The sequence below is a fragment of the Rutidosis leptorrhynchoides genome, chromosome 4 (assembly GCF_046630445.1).
Source record: "Rutidosis leptorrhynchoides isolate AG116_Rl617_1_P2 chromosome 4, CSIRO_AGI_Rlap_v1, whole genome shotgun sequence".
Lineage (NCBI taxonomy): Eukaryota > Viridiplantae > Streptophyta > Magnoliopsida > Asterales > Asteraceae > Rutidosis > Rutidosis leptorrhynchoides.
This window is the reverse complement of record NC_092336.1, coordinates 631,324,733-631,341,637: the sequence shown is the minus strand read 5'-3', so window position 1 is coordinate 631,341,637 and position 16,905 is coordinate 631,324,733. Positions and strand designations below refer to the sequence as shown.

The 16,905-nt window shown below is 34.4% G+C and overlaps 2 protein-coding genes across 5 annotated transcripts; one reads left to right on the top strand and one right to left on the bottom strand.

The window, feature by feature from the left end:
* Window positions 1-5,633: 5,633 nt before the first annotated feature.
* Window positions 5,634-9,808, top strand: LOC139904232 (uncharacterized). 3 transcript variants are annotated; one of them, XM_071886164.1, is made up of 10 exons: window positions 5,634-5,772; window positions 6,851-6,932; window positions 7,016-7,130; window positions 7,589-7,625; window positions 7,795-7,864; window positions 8,534-8,638; window positions 8,752-8,902; window positions 8,974-9,053; window positions 9,144-9,237; window positions 9,367-9,808. In XM_071886164.1, the coding sequence occupies exons 2-10, from the start codon at window positions 6,902-6,904 to the stop codon at window positions 9,470-9,472; spliced, it is 789 nt and encodes a 262-aa protein (XP_071742265.1). In that variant the 5' UTR covers window positions 5,634-5,772; window positions 6,851-6,901; the 3' UTR covers window positions 9,473-9,808. The 3 variants fall into 3 exon arrangements, with proteins under 3 accessions (XP_071742265.1, XP_071742264.1, XP_071742266.1); XM_071886165.1 differs by lacking the exon at window positions 5,634-5,772 and adding an exon at window positions 6,694-6,738; XM_071886163.1 differs by lacking the exon at window positions 5,634-5,772 and having other exon boundaries at window positions 6,540-6,932.
* Window positions 9,809-9,911: 103 nt separating this feature from the next.
* On the bottom strand, window positions 9,912-13,460 carry LOC139904231 (deSI-like protein At4g17486). 2 transcript variants are annotated; one of them, XM_071886161.1, is made up of 4 exons: window positions 13,040-13,460; window positions 12,323-12,610; window positions 10,712-10,789; window positions 9,912-10,299 (listed from the first exon to the last, which is right to left on the bottom strand). In XM_071886161.1, the coding sequence occupies exons 1-4, from the start codon at window positions 13,191-13,193 to the stop codon at window positions 10,154-10,156; spliced, it is 666 nt and encodes a 221-aa protein (XP_071742262.1). In that variant the 5' UTR covers window positions 13,194-13,460; the 3' UTR covers window positions 9,912-10,153. The 2 variants fall into 2 exon arrangements, with proteins under 2 accessions (XP_071742262.1, XP_071742263.1); XM_071886162.1 differs by having other exon boundaries at window positions 9,912-10,296; window positions 10,715-10,789.
* Between the last annotated feature and the right edge of the window lie 3,445 nt (window positions 13,461-16,905).

Below are 16,905 nucleotides of genomic sequence, written 5' to 3'. Positions count from 1 at the left end.
TGAATTAGGGCACAAGTATCTGTGGGTCCCTTCAATTTTTTTTTTCCCTTTGTGGTTTTATCCGTTACTTTTATAACCACTCCCTATACGTCATTATTCGCTCATTACCCGCTCATTACCCGTAACTAACCATAGGCACGAGCTAGTTACCCGCTTTAGTTACCCGCATTCACCATCAATTTAACGGAAGTTTTAAGTTTAGTTATAGGAATTGTGGGTCCAGTGACTTTTTATTGTTGGACTTGATACTTTATTGCTTGTACGTTGTATATTAAGAGGAGTATTGTTTTAGCCATTATAAGTAGTGTTTAATTATGAGTTAGTTATAGGATATTGGTGTTGATGTGACGCTGATGTGGAAGGTTAAGAGGATGAATAGTTTAGTTACGATATGGAGCGGCCTAACACGTCTACACATCCTAGACAACATCATTAATAAAAACAGATCATTTATGCTAGAGATAGTTACGCATTTTACTATTTTTGCTTTATTAAATCGTCTCAAAAAAATCATAGTTAAAGTCTTAAAGATACCGACCCGTTCTATTAAGGTAAATCAGGTGTCAAAAAGGAAAATAGTTTGTTGTTTCTGTTATATACTTCCGAAAAATGTTGATAACCAACTAAACCTACTAAACAACGGTTTACAATGTAAAACAAGCGCCGTTCCAGAAAAACCAATGTTTTTTTTTTAACGGCTGGTTAGTTGGTTACTGACTCACGCACCCGAAGGAGGAAACCCACTCTCGAATCTTCGCACAACCTTATTTCAGGAGGTGAACCCGACCGGTTTTGTCTGAGGACCCCACCCACCAGAAGTGGAATGGTGATTCAGCCATATGGGAGAAAACCTCCCCTCCCAGGATTCGAACATGCACCACTAGGTAGATACAAACTCTGCACAACAGGGAGTGGCCACCCAAGCTAGGCCCGGATGGTTAGAAAAACCAATGTAAAACAAGCAAAATAATTAACATGTTCTTTTATAAAATATTTCTGCCACGAGCCCCAAACATACTCGTTTGTAATATGCCTTAGCAAACATGGGCTTCCACAGCTCAAAATATATATATATAACTAGTAAAGTGGACCGCGCTTTGCGGCGGTGTGAAAAGAATTTTTTGTTTACGATTTCATATAATTAAAATGCCATTTCGAAAAAATAACTATGAAATTTGTAGTGCAATCGAATTTGCATAATTTTTTACCATTATTTTAAATTGCATACTCAACTGCCGCTTACCACCAGCAAATCGCTAGCCACCTTACAAATCTGAATCGTCGCACTCTTCCGACACCGCCACCCTTATCTTTTTTTTTTTTTTTTTTTGTCTAAAACTCCAACTATGTATTAGTTTATATTTTTATTTTATTTTGAACTCGACCCAACTTATTCTATTCGTTTTTCATTAAGATAGCATCAGTCACTTTAAAAAATATTACTATCCAATTAATATAATAATGTGGTTACAAGTTACAACTAATTTAAGGATTTTATTATAAAAATTTCAGATTGTCATTATTAAAACAAAGCAGTCACAAATTAGCTGGTTCCAAAAAAAAAAAAAAATTTGCTACCACTACAACAAATTTATCAATTGTTCACGCATATTTTTACACACTTGTAAGAAAGTGTAAGCTTTTTATCAAATTTCTCACACTTATAAATATGTATAAGTTTGTTACATTTATAAATGTTGAATGTTATTCAAATTTCACACTTAAAATTGTAGGAAAAATTTGTTCACGCTTATTAGTGTATACAAACACAAATTTAATCACATTTAGAAATGTGAGTAAAATTTGTTACACCTCATTTCTTCACACAAGGGGGAGCGTGAACAAATCTAGTGCGATAAAATTAACTTAACATTCTTAAGTGTGGTTATATTTATAATCTAGTGCGACAAAATTAACTTAACACTCTTAACAACATTTAACAAGATCGTTAACATAAAGGTTTCAAAACAACATTTACATGTAACGACTAACGATGACTTAACGACTCAGTTAAAATGTATATACATGTAGTGTTTTAATATGTATTCATACACTTTTGAAAGACTTCAAGACACTTATCAAAATACTTCTACTTAACAAAAATGTACAATTACATCCTCGTTCAGTTTCATCAACAATTCTACTCGTATGCACCCGTATTCGTACTCGTACAATACACGGCTTTTAGATGTATGTACTATTGGTATATACACTCCAATGATCAGCTCTTAGCAGCCCATGTGAGTCACCTAACACATGTGGGAACCATCATTTGGCAACTAGCATGAAATATCTCATAAAATTACAAAAATATTAGTAATCATTCATGACTTATTTACATGTAAACAAAATTACACATCCTTTATATCTAATCCATATACCAATGACCAAAAACACCTACAAACACTTTCATTCTTCAATTTTCTTCATCTAATTGATATCTCTCAAGTTCTATCTTCAAGTTCTAAGTGTTCTTCATAAATTCTATAAGTTCTAGTTTCATAAAATCAAGAATACTTCCAAGTTTGCTAGCTTACTTCTAATCTTGTAAAGTGATCATCCAACCTCAAGAAATCTTTCTTATTTACAGTAAGATATCTTTCTATTACAAGGTAATACTCATATTCAAACTTTGATTCAATTTCTATAACTATAACAATCTTATTTCGAGTGAAAATCTTACTTGAACTTGTTTTCGTGTCATGATTCTGCTTCAAGAACTTTCAAGCCATCCAAGGATCCTTTGAAGCTAGATCTATTTTTCTCATTTCCAGTAGGTTTATCCACAAAATCTGAGGCAGTAATGATGTTCATAACATCATTCGATTCATATATATAAAACTACCTTATTCGAAGGTTTAAACTTGAAATCACTATAACATAGTTTAGTTAATTCCAACCTTGTTCGCAAACAAAAGTTAATCCTTCTAACTTGACTTTTAAAATCAACTAAACACATGTTCTATATCTATATTATATGCTAACTTAATGATTTAAAACCTGGAAACACGAAAAACACCGTAAAACCGGACATACGCCGTCGTAGTAACACCGCGGGCTGTTTTGGGTTTGATAATTAAAAACTTTGATAAACTTTGATTTAAAAGTTGTTCTTCTGGGAAAATGATTTTTCTTATGAACATGAAACTATATTCAAAAATCATGGTTAAACTCAAAATGGAAGTATGTTTTTCAAAATGGTCATCAAGACGTCGTTCTTTCGACTGAAATGACTACCTCTTACAAAAATGACTTGTAACTTATATTTTCGACTATAAACCTATACTTTTTCTGTTTATATTCATAAAATAGAGTTCAATATGAAACCATAGCAATTAGATTCACTCAAAACGGATTTAAAACGAAGAAGTTATGGGTAAAACAAGATTGGATATTTTTTGATTGTTGTAGCTACGGGAAATATTGTAACAAATCTATATTAATCATATCCTAGCTAACTTATATTGTATTATACATGCATTCTAATATATTATGTAATCTTGGGATACCATAGACACGTATGCAAATGTTTTGACATATCATATCGACCCATGTATATATATTATTTGGAACAATCATAGACACTCTATATGCAGTAATGTTGGAGTTAGCTATACAGGGTTGAGGTTGATTCCAAAAATATATATACTTTGAGTTGTGATCTAGCCTGAGACGTGTATACACTGGGTCGTGGATTGATTCAAGATAATATATATCAATTTATTTCTGTACATCTAATTTTGGACAACTAGTTGTAGGTTACTAACGAGGACAGCTGACTTAATAAACTTAAAACATTAAACGTATTAAAAATGTTGTAAATATATTTTGAACATATTTTGATATATATGTACATATTTGTTATAGGTTCGTGAATCGACCAGTGGCCAAGTCTTACTTCCCGACGAAGTAAAAATCTGTGAAAGTGAGTTATAGTCCCACTTTTAAAATCAAATATTTTTGGGATGAGAATACATGCAGCTTTATAAATGTTTTACAAAATAGACACAAGTACATGAAACTACTTTCTATGGTTGAATGATCGAAGCCGAATATGCCCCCTTTTTGCTTGGTAGCCTAAGAATTAGGGAACATCACTAATTTTGAGAATTAGTGCACGCCTAATTGACGCGAATCCTAAAGATAGATCTATTTGGCCTAACAAACCACATCCAAAGTACCGGATGCTTTAGTACTTCGAGTTTTATATCATGTCCGATAGATGTCCCGGAATGATGGGGATATTCTTATATGCATCTTGTTAATGTCGGTTACCAGGTGTTCACCATATGAATGATTTTTATCTCTATGTATGGGATGTATATGGAAATATGAAATCTTGTGGTCTATTATTACGATTTGATAAATATATAGGTTAAACCTATAACTCACCAACATTTTTGTTGACGTTTAAAGCATGTTTATTCTCAGGTGATTATTAAGAGCTTCCGCTGTTGCATGCTAATATATGGACAAGATTCGGAGTCAGCATGCTTGTATAATATTGTTTAAAACTGCATTCGAAATTTACTTTGTTGTAACATATTAATATTGTAAACCAATATGTATTGGTAGTGTGTAAGTGTGATATTTTTAGATTATCATTTCTGATAATCTAGGTGGTGTCCTTTCAACCTTGTCGATAAAATAAAGGTTATGGTTTGTTTTAAAAACGAATGCAGTCTTTGAAAAACGTCTCATATAGAAGTCAAAACCTCGCAACGAAATCAATTAATATGGAACATTTATAATCAATATGAACGGGACATTTCAACATTTACACACAGGGGTGAATTTAGGGGGGGGGGGAGGGGGCAGGAGGCGCCCGCCCCCAGTCGATTTCGAAATTTTAGTGTAAATTTTTTTTTTTATTCTGCCCCCAACTCAAAAGTCATTTGCCCCAAACTCAAAAGTCATTTGACCAAAAACCTACATATTTTGTCTCAAAATCTTTAAATTTTGTCCACAATTCTCTAAATTTTGCCCAAAAAACTTCAAATTTTGACCACAAATCTTCAAATTTTATCCAAAAACCTCAATATTTTGCCTAAAAACCTCAAATTTTTGTCCCATAAACTCCGTATTTTGCCAAAAAAAATTGCTACGGTTTTAATTTTTTTTTTTTGCCCCAGATGAAGAAAAATCCTGCTTCCGCCACTGTTTACACACATTTACAAGTGTGGGGAATTTAGCAAAAAAGTACACTTTATAAAAGTGTGTAAATTTATGCGTGGTTAATTAACAAATTTGTTGTAGTGTACATAAGTGTGTAAATTTATGCGTGGTTAATTAACAAATTTGTTGTAGTGTACAGTGATATTGCTATAGTGATTGCTACAGTATATTAGTGTTTTTTAGCGAGCTGGCGAGTTATGATTGGTATCCATTTACACTAATTACTATATAGTATAATATAATATAATATAATATAATAAATATAAATAAACATTAAACATCAACAGAAATTAAAAGCAGATATTTGTAGAAACAAATATTAGACATCACGTGTACTAGGGTCATGGTTTACTTACACGTCATCTTTTGACATGCAAACCATACCCCCTACCTACTTGTTCATCACCGTCTTCCACTCTAGCACGCTCCGCCCATTATATATAGTCACATGTCTATATCTATAAACTAACTATCCGCTAAAATTGTATCAGAACGTTACTTTAATTCTCACAATAAATCAAACATATATACCACAAATATTGACACAAAGTGGAAGCACAGTGCAGTTGATATTTATTTAAGTTCCATCATCTCCAGGTACTTCTTAATTTCAAAATTTCAGAACTTTATTTTAGTTTATACGGAGTACTTGTTATTGTTATTGTTATTGTTATAATCTTACATGTGATTTATGTTATATTATTGTTGTTCATTAGTTTTAGAAATACTTGTAAATTGTAAATGATGTAATATTTCATGGTGTAGCTAATGTTTTATTTGTTGATTTTAAAAATTATACAGTACTTAGTTAGAGACTTAAATCATCCCGAGATAGTTTATTGATGCTATTCTCATAACAGATGATATTCTCATAAAAGGTGTTAGTGATATGAGTGATATGTAGCAGCTCATATATTATTTAGGATGTACAGGAAAGATGTAGGAAATGATTACCGGATAACCCAGCGAGAAACGATAATTTATAACCCGGTTAACAAGTCAAAAGTCAAAGGGCTTCTATACAATTTGATATACACCTTGAATGGTTGATTGATCCGTTTTCAATTTTGAGAAGTTCCGTTAGGTTCTTTCGTGAAAGAACACAGAGGCCTTTAGAACCACATTTTTTTTAGCAAAAGTCAATAAAGAGAAAAAAAAAAAGTGGAAGCTGTGTACAATTTGAGTGGTACATTGTTAACAGATTTCTAAAATAGTGGGGTCACTAGACTCCACCCACATATATGTAAATTCACCCATGCCGATTAGATCGTGTACATATGGCTAAACCATCCGGTATAGCCTTATCTTTAATATGAGGTCATCATGCTTTCAAATAATCAGCCTATACGCTTTCAAATTACTATATATTGAGCTCTATGTATAGCTAGTTCAACATGTAAAAAACTTGGGACAATGCATTTGATCACAAAATTATATTTGAAACTGGAATTTCGATTATAATGGATTCCAGGACACGAAATATGGCAATTTTATAACTTCCATCATAAGAAGAAAAAAAAGGTATTTCAACAAGTGTTATCATTGGTGTATCATATCACAAAGGTATTTGCACCATGGAACGATTTGTTCCTGATATGATATGATATATAGATACCGGTTTTATTTATAGATGAAGTCTAAGATGAGGCCGACGTGTGGGATTTGTTCATCGCAGGTTTTCTTCTCTCTGGCTGCATTTACTGGTTGCATTTCCGTCATTATTAACATGACTTTTACTGACGGACCTCTGGATTCTGGTTAGTTTTTTTTTTTTTTACACTTTTTTTGTTCGATTTATTCTACGCAGTGACAATGTTATTGGTAATCTTGTCAATTCAAGGTGGTACTACTACTATTAGGAGTTTTGAATTTGGACCAACATATGTGGTGAAACCTAAAGGCAAACACCAGGCCACAATTGTCTGGTTACACGGCCTTGGTGATGATGGTTTAAGGTAATATCATATGCATACTCCTTTTGTTTCTGGTTGTAATGTTGTTATAGATCTGATTCCATCAATAAGTAATGTTAGTCAATCCTAAAAAAACGGGTAGCCTGAACAAGGAAAATTTTAGATTTCATCTGTTTACTTGTTTGTCAATTCTCACTGACATAAAGGTCGAACAAATTTATTAAACAATTTCTTGGTTAAAATAGATCAATTAGTTGCACCACCATCTGAGCTAGCTCACATATGAGTTTAATCGTTACCTTTCACATTATTTCAATCTTCTAGAGTTTGGACTTTTGTGGGTGACATTATAAGTAACTATTATATACCTAACTTTTCCTTACAGGTTTTCTTCAATTGCATAAGTGAGATTATAATCTCTAATGATGTGTGTGAAAGATTAATAATTGGCGATCGAGGTCCATCTTCAAATATATCATCTACTTTTTTTCATCGTGCAGCTGGTCGCAGCTCTTAGAGACCCTTCCTCTTCCAAATGTAAGTATGAGTTTCTTACTTATACTCCATAAATGACTAGGCCATTACTTGTGGGACTATTTAACATTTCGGGACCATGAGTGCTATTTATACCATAATTAAGCTAGGACCCGCAAATTTAAGACCAGATGAATGTGCTACATATGTAAGATTAATTTGATCATTGCAGATAAAATGGATATGCCCTACTTCTCCTGCTCAGCCATTAACTTTATTTGGTGGACTTGCTACGAATGCATGTAGGTTATATATGCTTTGCAAACAAACACTATCGTCATAATATAATATTTAGAGCTTCATCTCATATTAAACGCAACGTTTTCTTCCTTGACAGAGTTTCAGTCCAAAATTACCTCTTTGACATTAGTTAATTGTGACAAAACTGATTTTGATAGATTCGATACTAGTAGGTACATTGAGAGAAAATGTAGATATGTGACCACTAGTCACGTCAAATACTTAAGTTAAGCTAATTAGTCATCTGATTAAATATAGGCCACGTCCCCAAAATAGACCTAAACTTATAAAAAAAAGGGTCTAACTGTCCCCGGATCCAGAAATTAGAAACAAAATAGTACTAATAGTAGTGCATACCTGGATACCTTTTGTGATGGTGATGCATACCCATGTTAGAAACTTGTGTTTGTCACTGAATCGAACGTTGTATTAAAATTTTAAAAACAAAGGGAGCATGTGACATCCTCACTACAGTGTAAAGTAAGATTGTATGCAATTGCAAAGGTGAAACAACACAATTTATCTTTGTTTTTACAACGTTCTGAACAAGCTGCAGGAGTCCCTCGTACTTTATGAAAAAACATGATGCTCAGAATTTTACTTTACTTTATTTATTAAATAGAAAAAAAAAAAGGAAGTCGTCAAGATGCAATTTCATTATTTGATTGTAGGGTTTGATGTGATCGCCATGTCTGAAAATGCAATTCAAGATGTAGAAGGAATGGATGCTTCAGCAGCATATGTTTTGAGCCTGCTTTCAACCGAACCTCCAAACGGCAAGTTTCTGTTTCTGTTCGCATTATCCATTTTTTAGTATATCGATTGGAATTTTCGCCTCTGCATTCGGTGCTTGTATCGTTTCTGATGTCGTGATCTTTGACTCTTGCAGTCAAACTTGGTGTAGGAGGCTTTAGTATGGGTGCAGCAACTGCAATATACTGTGCAAGTTGCTTTGCTCGTGGGAAATTTGGAAATGGATCTGTTTACTCTACTCATTTGGATGTCGTCGTTGGCCTTAGTGGCTGGCTCCCATGTGCAAAGTTTGACCACTCTCCATAACTGTTTCTCTTCTATTCATTTACATGTTTGTTAACCTTGATTTATTTTATAGTGATCTAACTAACGAGGTTGACGGCATCGACGTTGAAAATCGTGCTGCATCAATGCCCATTTTGCTTTGTCACGGAAGAGGTAACTGAGTTTATTTTATGTCTTTTCAATCTTCTCATAAATTCATGCAATTGTACTTGGAAGTAAAATCATCATATATAATTACGGTAGGTGACGATGTGGTTCATTTTCGCTACGGTGTGAAGTCAGCAGATAAACTAACTTCAGCAGGCTTTCAAAACTTGACTTTCAAGTCCTTCCAAACGTATGTTACTTCGTTCATCTTACATACTTTAGAGTCCTATGACATATAAAACGCACATGTTCTACATTTTGTTTAATATTCGACACATTAATGTATATTTTGTTTGATGATTGTTTCTTGGTGATGCAGGCTCGGTCATAATTTAATTCCAGAAGAAATGGATGTGGTTACGTCATGGCTAACTTCAAAACTTGAACTTGAGGGTGAGCCACCGAGGCGTACTTCCACCGGTTGATTCAGATGAAACAACCAACGGACCTGAAAACGAAGAACAGATGGATATAGAGAGGGCTGCATCAACCAAAATAACATATTCCCTTGATGTAGATATATCTAGTTTGTTTAGAGTTTACGGAGGACCAAATCACGAGTCGTACCATTTTATGTTATGTGGCCTGCTTGTTAGTTATGTTTGATAATTTTTTTTTTTTTTTTTTTTTTTTGGTTAAAACTGCATATAACACACATTATGAGGGATGTTGAAGGGGGCTGGTTGCTCCGTTATATGCATGCTAATGGGGCAAATATGTTTCTCATTGTGGTTCACCTTCATCTTTTTCGTGATCTATATCATGCGAGTTATTTATGATTTATGATTCAACTAAATTATACAAAAATCAAAAGGATACACAAACACGAGAACTATCGAGAAATATATTCTATGAGCATTGATATTTCTAACATAATTAATGACAGATCCACCATAACTGTGCATTATTGCATCTACAAGAGATGCTTACAAAACACTTGAAAGAGGTGGATGAAGAATCATAACTGAGAAAAAGGAAAGAAAAAAAACACTACTCGTATTTGCGGGCATCAGTCATCATTTACAGCCTCGTCTGTCGGTATAATCCTCTCAAAGGATAACCAACACACCCAGTTACGAATACACACCAGAAAACACAAGTATTACCTACCTTGAGATCCCTTTAATAAAAGCTATTTCAGGTGCAGGAGTTGGTGAAAGCAGGACTTTTTGGTCAACTTCATCACTTTGTGATGCGTCTTGACTACTTGCATTTGACCCAGAATCACTCCCATCATCATCATCATCATCATCTGTACATTCATAACTCACGAATTCATAACACCACCCCAAAACGTTATATCAAACTACAATTATATCTGACCATTGTCATTCTCACAACAGGTTTTAAAGATTCTCTTATTTTGTTTATTGCTAAAGATTCAAACTTCTAAGAAATGATGAATAAAAAGTTTAGATATTGGAAAAATTAAAAACAAGAAAAATCACTTTTGACCTCTATAGGAAAAGAAAAAAGCTTTTTAAACCTCCAATGGCGAAAGTAAAACGGATAAGATCTTCCTTGTCAATGCTACTCGGGGAAGGGGATCACCTGCCTAATCAGGTGATCCCGTGAACGTTTTCGACCTTTTTCCCTAGTCACCACAACGTGACCTCCAATAGCAGAAGTTACATAATTGAAACTTGAAGAAACATGATACATACCATATGTATGATACTCTGGCATCTGTTTAACGGTAGTTGCTTCAAGGCTATCAGGAAGTAAACAACTGAAGAGAGAACCTGAAATAGTATTTTAAATCCAGTAGAGTAAGTTTTGTGATCTTCTTCAACAAAATAACAACAACAACAACAACAACAACAACAACAACAACAACAACAACAAAGCCCAATACCACATGAGTGGTGTATGGGGGAGGTGAGATGTAGACAATCCTTCCCTTATCCGAGAATAAAGACAAGTCATTTCTCCACCCAGAGTGAAACACTCTCAAGAGTAGAAAAAGTCATCCCTCTCTTTATTCGACGGATAAAGAGATTGCTTCCGAGAGGACCTCCGGCCTTAAGTAGGAAAAAGTTTTTTAAAAAAAAAAATTAAATACTAAAATAAAAATAATAATAGACGTCATGAAAATGGTAGAATCAAATTTTCATGGGTTTTAAATCCTGCCTAGAATTTAGTTTAGGGTCTAAGAGTCAGTCAAGTCGCCAATAAATCGACGATTGTTGTCGACTCAATAGAGCCATCTTCAACAAAATAACTATTTATAATTTATAATACTATGGAAAGGAAAGGAACAAAAGAATGTTATGGGATGGCTTGACCCATTTGGACATACGCTATATATTTTCTTATTCTTTTTGACCCGCTCTCTAAACCCACATGTGACTTTACCCACCATCTTGATTATACCTGGCAAAAGGGTCAAGTTGGGTCGGTTTGGGTAACGGGTCATAACGGTTTGGGTTGAATGGATCACGGGTAAAACGGGTGAGATTTTTAAAAGGGTCCAAATGGGTCAGGTTAGGTCGGGTTGGGTAACGGGTCGAAATGAGTCATGGGTCAAATAAGTCCAAATGGGTCATATAATTTTACTTTTGTGATTACGTTTTACGTTAAAAAAATTTTTTTTTTTTTTTTTTTTAAAGGCAAGTTGTTGGCATCGAATACTCTCATTTGCCACACACGCACGTGCTTTCGGGCAGGAAACCAAACCGCATTACAGGGATCCGAACCTTATACCATCCCGAGGGGCAGGCGGTCGGACCTGGGTCTTGAATACGGGTCGGTAAAACCTTCCCGGGGCAATTCGGATTTTAGGAAATAAATCTCACGAATATTTTAAGGGGAGAGACTCGAACTTGAGACCTCCCCACCCCCATCCCAATGCACAAGTGCAAAGGGTGAACCACTAGACCAAGTGAATATTTTTACATTTATATTTACGTTTTACGTTTATACTTTCATTTGATTTTTACATTTATGATTACGTTTGACGAATAAAAGTTACGCTCAACCCATATGACCATTCACATGACGTATTAATATTTATTGAGCTTTAGGAATTGAAACCCACTTGACCTGTTCCCTTATATTTTGTATGAACCCAATAGATTGGAAGGAAACCCATTGGACCTCTTTTTAAGTTTTGGTTTACAATACCAGGCCTAATTTTTCTCAAGACCCAGTTGACCCGAAAGCTTGACCCAAATTTGAGAGTATGGGTCTCAATTGCCAGGCATGATCTTGACACAAAGAATGTCATTTAAACCAAAATACGGGAACCAATTCAATGGTAGTATATTCATGCATACCTAGCTTCGCCAATCGATTCACCCATCCGGGAATCCTTCTACCTGTTAACCTCTGACAGATATCGTCAGTAAAATGATTGCAATTCTTAGAAATTAGGTGATAGGTGTCCCCATGGTAATCCGAAGCCATGGTCTCAATAAATTCTCTAAACTCTGAAGCCGACATACTCAAATGCCCGAGAGAAATTGAACACCTGTATATGAAACCTGGACAGCTTCTTGGTTCAACTTCGAACACTCCACTAATCGAATAATCATGTGCCCCAAAACCATATTCCATACCATACACTGCAATGCGTTTCCATCAACTTAGATTAAAAAGTAGGGAAATTGAACGCTGGTACAAACCCTTCGACAAGTATATATTACGGAGTAATATATAATAAGTTTTTAACAAAATCCAAAGAAACCACTACAATCTCTTACGTTTCATATGGAACACATTTTTAGCATATAAAAAAAAAAAAAAAAAAAAAAAAAATTGAGATGACATTTTGTTAATAATACAAAGAACTTATAAGGATATGGAATTTCTTCAAAGAATCAATATCATCTACCAATCAGCATATAAAAGGATTGAGATTGAAAAAATTGCCCAAATCTTGGTTACAAATTCAACCATTCACATGCACATAAATAACCAGCAAAAGGATGATTATATAGTAAATAAATATAAATAAATAAATAAATTGGAAAGAAATTAGATCAAAATATCACCTTCAATACCGGTATGAAAAATACCAAATCCAAACCAAATGCTGTAAGCATTCATAGGAGTTAGATCATATATATTCAAAAAAAGCTCTCTATCAACGTAACCTTCGTATGTTCCACTAGTTGCACAATTTGATGATAATGTACTACCCTCCATTTTCTAATTTCTTTTGTTTAATTGATAACAAATGGAAGATATTGTTAATATTATTTTTTTTAAGAAAAGTAAATCAAAAATGGGGGATCAAGAAAGAAAAAACCCCTTTATTGCAAGAATGGGTTGATGTTGTTGTTCCTGAGTTGCATATTCTTTGCAACCAGAAACACACATACAAACACCCACACACACAAACCAAAAAAAGGGTTCTCTCTTTCCGGCCACCGGAATCAGAAAGATTGAATTTTTCTCACTTTTTATCTTTCAATTAATTAATTCGTTGGTGTTGATTTCCTGAGTTAACTCGGACTTTTGTTGGGCTGTTGTCAAATCTTAAAATTTTGTCTCTTTAATTTCAGTTTTACCGCAAGCAATATGGGGTCAATTTTTTGATGGTTCTAATTAATAATTTATATATATATATATATATATATATATATATATATATATATATATATATATATTTTTTTTTTTTTTTTTGAAAAGCAAAATTTTTATAATAAAAACACAAAACAAACGATACAATGTTGGGAGATCCCAGGAAAGTACGATTACACGAGATCTAAACTAGAACAAAACTACAAAACACACGAATATGGATGCGGAGGAAGCATCACCAATACTTGCAACAATTTTAAGTAAATATTCGGAATCGAGAACTTTATTTTTCACCCGCTTTGATATCCATTCGAAGGATCGAACTTGAATCTCATTAAAAGCAACCGGAACATTCCAACCATTTTTTTTGAACACCATCGAGTTTCGGTTCTTCCAAATCAAGTACGCACTAGTCCACTCCACACCTTGCCAAATTTTTTTACCCCATCGCGACATTGTGTGATTGTTATTTCCCCGAAGCAATTCATTGATACTTAGGTTTGAGAAGTTTCCAAGATCTCACCATTTGAACACTCGATCCCAAATATCGTAGGCAAACTTACAAAAGATTAAGGAGTGATCCACCGATTCCAACCCATCGTCACACACCGGACACCGAACACTATGCAAGTCAATACCTCTATTATCCAATTCCACCCTAACGGGCAACTGTTTCCTCATCACACGCCAAGCAAAGATTTCTAACTTTTTAGGAACAATGTTGTTACGTTGTGTTTCAAAGAAAGATGTATTACATACCAAAAGCTTCTCGTCGATTATAACAGCCATTTCCTTCACTGTAAATGTACCATCCGAATGAGATGCGAGGTTCCAGACCCAATGATCAGACCTGTTACACTCGAAAACTTGATCCGACAATAGTAGCTCCAGTTCGACGAGCTCGGAAGTTGTTCTGCCTGTTGCTTCTCGCCGCCAAGAAGGATTGAAAAGCACACTGTTACCCTCGACATTGATCCGATCACTTACTGTTGCATCTTTTGCCACTTCAAGATGAAAAAGTCTTGGAAATTTGAACCGCAACTCTTCAGCTCCGATCCATCTATCACACCAAAATGACGTATCTACTCCATTGCCTATGACCTTGGAGAATGAAGATGAAAAAGGCACCTGCAAATCATTAATACATTTACCAGCATAGATATTGTTGTTCCAAGTGCCAATTGTAGAAGAATGATTCTCCAACAAGAGACCACCATTGGAACCGTGAATACTTCAAATGACATTGGCCCATAATGAGTTAGTTTCGATTTTGAACCTCCACCACCATTTGGCCAATAAAGCAAGTTTTTTTCCTTTCAATGATCCGATATTTAGCCCGCCCTTCCCGTAAGGTAGTAGAATATTGTCCCATTTGATCCAGGACAGTTTTGAATCAAAACCCAACCCACCCCAAAAGAAGGAACGTCTCACACTCTCAAGTAATTTAATCACACGTGGCGGGGCACGAAAGAGCGAGAAATAATACAAAGGTAGACTACTTAGAACCGACTTTATGAGGACTAAACGACCACCAAATGACACCGATCGCATTTTCCACTCCGAGAGCCTACTTTTGAATTTTTCAATAACCGGCAACCAATCGTTTTCCTTTTTCATCTTTGCACCTATGGGTAACCCGAGATATATGAATGGAAGATTCCCGACTTGACATCCTAGCCGGTTAGCAACCGAACTTACTTCATGTTGATGCACTCCAATTCCATAAAGATAACTCTTTTGGAAATTCACCTTTAACACCGAAGCTAATTCAAAGCATTTTAAGTTGTTTCTCAAATTCACCGCATTTGCTCTACTCCAATCCCCAATAAAAATGGTGTCATCCGCATATTGCAAGTGTGAAACAAGGACTTTATCCGCACCTACTTCTATCCCTTTGTAAAGACCTTTATCAATGGAGGCTTTCGTAAGAATGTTGAGACCTTCGGCCGCAAGAATAAATAGAAAATGAGATAACGGATCGTCTTGTCTCACACCTCTACCGTGAAATGTCCCGTTCTTATTGATTAAAAATGTTCCATATTAATTGATTTCGTTGCGAGGTTTTGACCTCTATATGAGACGTTTTTCAAAAACTGCATTCATTTTTAAAACAAACAATAACCTTTATTTCATAAATAAAGGTTTAAAAAGCTTTACGTAGATTATCAAATAATGATAATCTAAAATATCCTGTTTACACACGACCATTACATAATGGTTTACAATACAAATATGTTACATCGAAATCAGTTTCTTGAATGCAGTTTTTACACAATATCATACAAACATGGACTCCAAATCTTGTCCTTATTTTAGTATGCAACAGCGGAAGCTCTTAGTATTCACCTGAGAATAAACATGCTTTAAACGTCAACAAAAATGTTGGTGAGTTATAGGTTTAACCTATATATATCAAATCGTAACAATAGACCACAAGATTTCATATTTCAATACACATCCCATACATAGAGATAAAAATCATTCATATGGTGAACACCTGGTAACCGACATTAACAAGATGCATATATAAGAATATCCCCATCATTCCGGGACACCCTTCGGATGTGATATAAATTTCGAAGTACTAAAGCATCCGGTACTTTGGATGGGGCTTGTTGGGCCCAATAGATCTATCTTTAGGATTCGCGTCAATTAGGGTGTCTGTTTCCTAATTCTTAGATTACCAGACTTAATAAAAAGGGGCATATTCGATTTCGATAATTCAACCATAGAATGTAGTTTCACGTACTTGTGTCTATTTTGTAAATCATTTATAAAACCTGCATGTATTCTCATCCCAAAAATATTAGATTTTAAAAGTGGGACTATAACTCACTTTCACATATTTTTACTTCGTCGGGAAGTAAGACTTGGCCACTGATTGATTCACGAACCTATAACAATATATACATATATATCAAAGTATGTTCAAAATATATTTACAACACTTTTAATATATTTTGATGTTTTAAGTTTATTAAGTCAGCTGTCCTCGTTAGTAACCTACAACTAGTTATCCACAGTTAGATGTACAGAAATAAATCGATAAATATTATCTTGAATCAATCCACGACCCAATGTATACGTATCTCAGTATTGATCACAACTCAAACTATATATATTTTGGAATCAACCTCAACCCTGTATAGCTAACTCCAACATTCACATATAGAGTGTCTATGGTTGTTCCGAAATATATATAGATGTGTCGACATGATAGGTCGAAACATTGTATACGTGTCTATGGTATCTCAAGATTACATAATATACAATACAAGTTGATTAAGTTATGGTTGGAATAGATTTGTTACCAATTTTCACGTAGCTAAAATGA